Raw genomic sequence first — 3,208 nt, 5'->3', positions numbered from 1 at the left:
TGGGATCTCTCTTCCCCATCCACCTTCCTCCTGTGGGATCTCTCCTTCCCATTCCCTTTCCTCCCATAGGATCTCTCTTCCCCAGCCCCCTTCTTCCTGTGGGATCTCCCTTCCCCATCCCCTTCCTCCTGTAGATCTCTTTTCCCAATCTCCTTTCTCCTGTGGGATCTCTTTCCTGATTCAGCTTCCTACTGCGGGATCTCTCTTCCCCATCCACTTCCTCCTCTAGGATCTCTCTTCCCCTTTCCTCTTCCTCCTGTGGGATATCTCTTTCCCATCCTCTTCCTCCTGTGGGATCTCTCATCCCCATCCCCCTTCCTCCTGTGGGATCTCTCATCCTCATCCCCCTTTCTCCTGTGGGATCTCTCTTCCCCGTCCCCCGGTGGGATCTCTCTTCCCCGTCCCCCGGTGGGATCTCTCCTTCCCCATCCCCCCATAACTGTGGTATCTCTTTTCCCCATCCCACTTCCTCCTGTGGGAACTCTTTCCCCCATCCCTTTCCTCTTGCGTCTTTCCATCCGTTCCCTCAGGTGGGGTCTCTTCCTCCATTTCCCATCGACATTTCCCGATTCACAAAGCTTCCTCACTGTGGGGCTATATCACCCCCATCCCTGCCCCTTCTGACACTCTGTGGTCAGTAACACTTTTCTAGCCAACGGAGAACGAGACAGAAAATGTGGAGTTCACAGGGTCACAGCAACAGACTAAAGGACTGACATTGGGTGAATACCCTGGAGCTGGGCAGTGAGGGACATTGACAGTGATGGGAACTCCGATCAGTGATTTACGGAAGGGTTTAATGTTTCCTGAAATATCCGCGTGAGAGAATTACCTTCAGACCCACGGTTTGTATCACTTTGTTCATCAATTTGTCTGTTTGTGTTTAGACTTGGGAACAATGAACTGGGAGATTCAGGAGTGAAACTGGTGTTGTCGGCTCTGGGGAACCCGGAGTGTAAAATACAGAAACTGTGGTAAGTACCAGACTGTGGGAGATTGTGTTTACAGTCACTGGGTGTCTGACACTGAACATTAATGTGATCAGTAATAGTGTTACTGATAAACACTGGGGATCTGTACCTTCTCCTGTCTCTCTGTGTCCTTCACCCTCACTCTCTCTCATCTCCAGGCTGATCAAAGTCGGTCTCACAGATTCTGGTGCCGAGGATCTCGCCTCCGCTCTCAGTACAAACCCATCACTGACGGAGCTGGACCTGAATTATAATGAACTGGGAGATTCAGGAGTGAAACTGGTGTTTGCGGCTCTGAGAAACCCGGAGTGTAAAATACAGAAACTGGGGTAAGTACGAGACTGTGGGAGATTGTGTTTACAGTCACTGGGTGTCTGACACTGAACATTAATGTGATCAGTAATAGTGTTACTGATAAACACTGGGGATCTGTACCGTCTCCTGTCTCTCTGTGTCCTTCACCCTCACTCTCTCTCATCTCCAGGATGACCCGTGTCGGTCTCACAGATTCTGGGGCCGAGGATCTCGCCTCCGCTCTCAGTACAAATCGATCACTGACGGAGCTGTACCTGAGTGGTATTAAACTGCGAGATTCAAAACTGAAACTTGCCTCTGCAGCTCTGAGGAACCCGGAGTGTAAAATACAGAAACTGGGGTAAGTACCAGACTGTGGGAGATTGTGTTTACAGTCACTGGGTGTCTGACACTGAACATTAATGTGATCAGTAATAGTGTTACTGATAAACACTGGGGATTTGTACCATCTCCTGTCTCTCTGTGTCCTTCACCCTCACTCTCTCTCTCATCTCCAGGCTGTACAATGTCGGTCTCACAGATTCTGGGGCCGAGGATCTCGCTTCTGCTCTCAGTACAAAACCATCACTGACGGAGCTGGACCTGAGTGGTAATGAACTGGGAGATTCAGGAGTGAAACTGGTGTCTGTGGCTCTGGTGAACTCGGAGTGTAAAATACAGAAACTGGAGTAAGTACCAGACTGTGGGAGATTGTGTTTACAGTCACTGGGTGTCTGACACTGAACATTAATGTGATCAGTAATAGTGTTACTGATAAACACTGGGGATTTGTACCGTCTCCTGTCTCTCTGTGTCCTTCACCCTCACTCTCTCTCATCTCCAGGCTGGACAATGTCGGTATCACAGATTCTGGGGCCGAGGATCTCGTCTCCGCTCTCAGTACAAAACCATCACTGATGGGGCTGGGCCTGACATTCAACTCTCTGACAGACGGATCTGTCCCCGCTCTCCGCCGCCTCATACTGACCCTCCCGAGTCTGGAGCGGATCCAGTGAGTGTTTGTGTTAATGTTCAATGTGATAAAATGTCAGCGGATCCGCGGGTTTTCTGGTGATATTTGTCTGTGAGTGTTGTTGAAACATTAACCCCGGTCCCCTGTTACTGACACTGTTGTGTAATCTGTTTATTCCATCTTCATTCCCCCATCTGTTTCAGGCTGCGGGAGAATCAGTTCAGTGAGACCGGGATGAAGGAACTGAGATCTCTGCGAGAAGTCAGACCCGGACTGTTTGTGTGGATCATGTGAACATCTGAATGTGTGAACATCCCCGCCCGCGGAATGGAGCCGATTCCCCGCCCTCCCCTTTAACTCACACCTCCCCTTTAACTCCCCCTCCCCTTTAACTCCCCCCTCCCCTTTAACTCCCCCACCCCTTTAACTCCCCCTCCCCTTTAACTCCCCCTCCCCTTTAACTCCCCCACCCCTTTAACTACCCCTCCCCTTTAACTCCCCCTCCCCTTTAACTCCCCCCTCCCCTTTAACTCCCCCTCCCCTCTAACTACCCCTCCCCTTTAACTCCCCATTCCCCTATAACTACCCCTCCTCTTTAACTGCCCCTCCCCTTTAACTCCCGCCCTTACCTTTAACGGCCGCGCGCCGGGGCTGATTCCCAACGGTTTTAACGGAACTGGCTGCGGTCTCGAGCTCGGTGATATCGGAAGCGCTCCCGCGGTGACGCACTTCCGCCGGATGTGCGGGATCGAGACTCTCCCGCGTGACCCCCCCGGGGAATTACCCGGACAGGAGGAGCCCGGGGGGGGGGGGGCCGGGGCTCAGTCTGGGACACCGGTGGCCCGGGGGGGGGGGGGGGGCTCAGTCTGGGACACCGGTGTCCCGGGGGGGGCGGGGCTCAGTCTGGGACACCGGTGTCCCGGGGGGGTGGGGGGGTCCGGGGCTCAGTCTGGGACACCGGTGTCCCGGG

General features: G+C 53.2%; 1 protein-coding gene across 1 annotated transcript; it reads left to right on the top strand.

The window, feature by feature from the left end:
• Positions 1-799: 799 nt before the first annotated feature.
• Positions 800-2,636, top strand: LOC140720037 (ribonuclease inhibitor-like). The gene is made up of 4 exons (XM_073034936.1): positions 800-819; positions 1,784-1,954; positions 2,110-2,277; positions 2,442-2,636. The coding sequence occupies exons 1-4, from the start codon at positions 800-802 to the stop codon at positions 2,530-2,532; spliced, it is 450 nt and encodes a 149-aa protein (XP_072891037.1). The 3' UTR covers positions 2,533-2,636.
• The last annotated feature ends 572 nt before the right edge of the window (positions 2,637-3,208 follow it).

Source organism: Hemitrygon akajei, unplaced genomic scaffold (genome assembly GCF_048418815.1).
Source record: "Hemitrygon akajei unplaced genomic scaffold, sHemAka1.3 Scf000035, whole genome shotgun sequence".
Classification (NCBI taxonomy): Eukaryota; Metazoa; Chordata; class Chondrichthyes; order Myliobatiformes; family Dasyatidae; genus Hemitrygon; species Hemitrygon akajei.
This window is presented reverse-complemented; position numbering and strand designations above follow the sequence as displayed.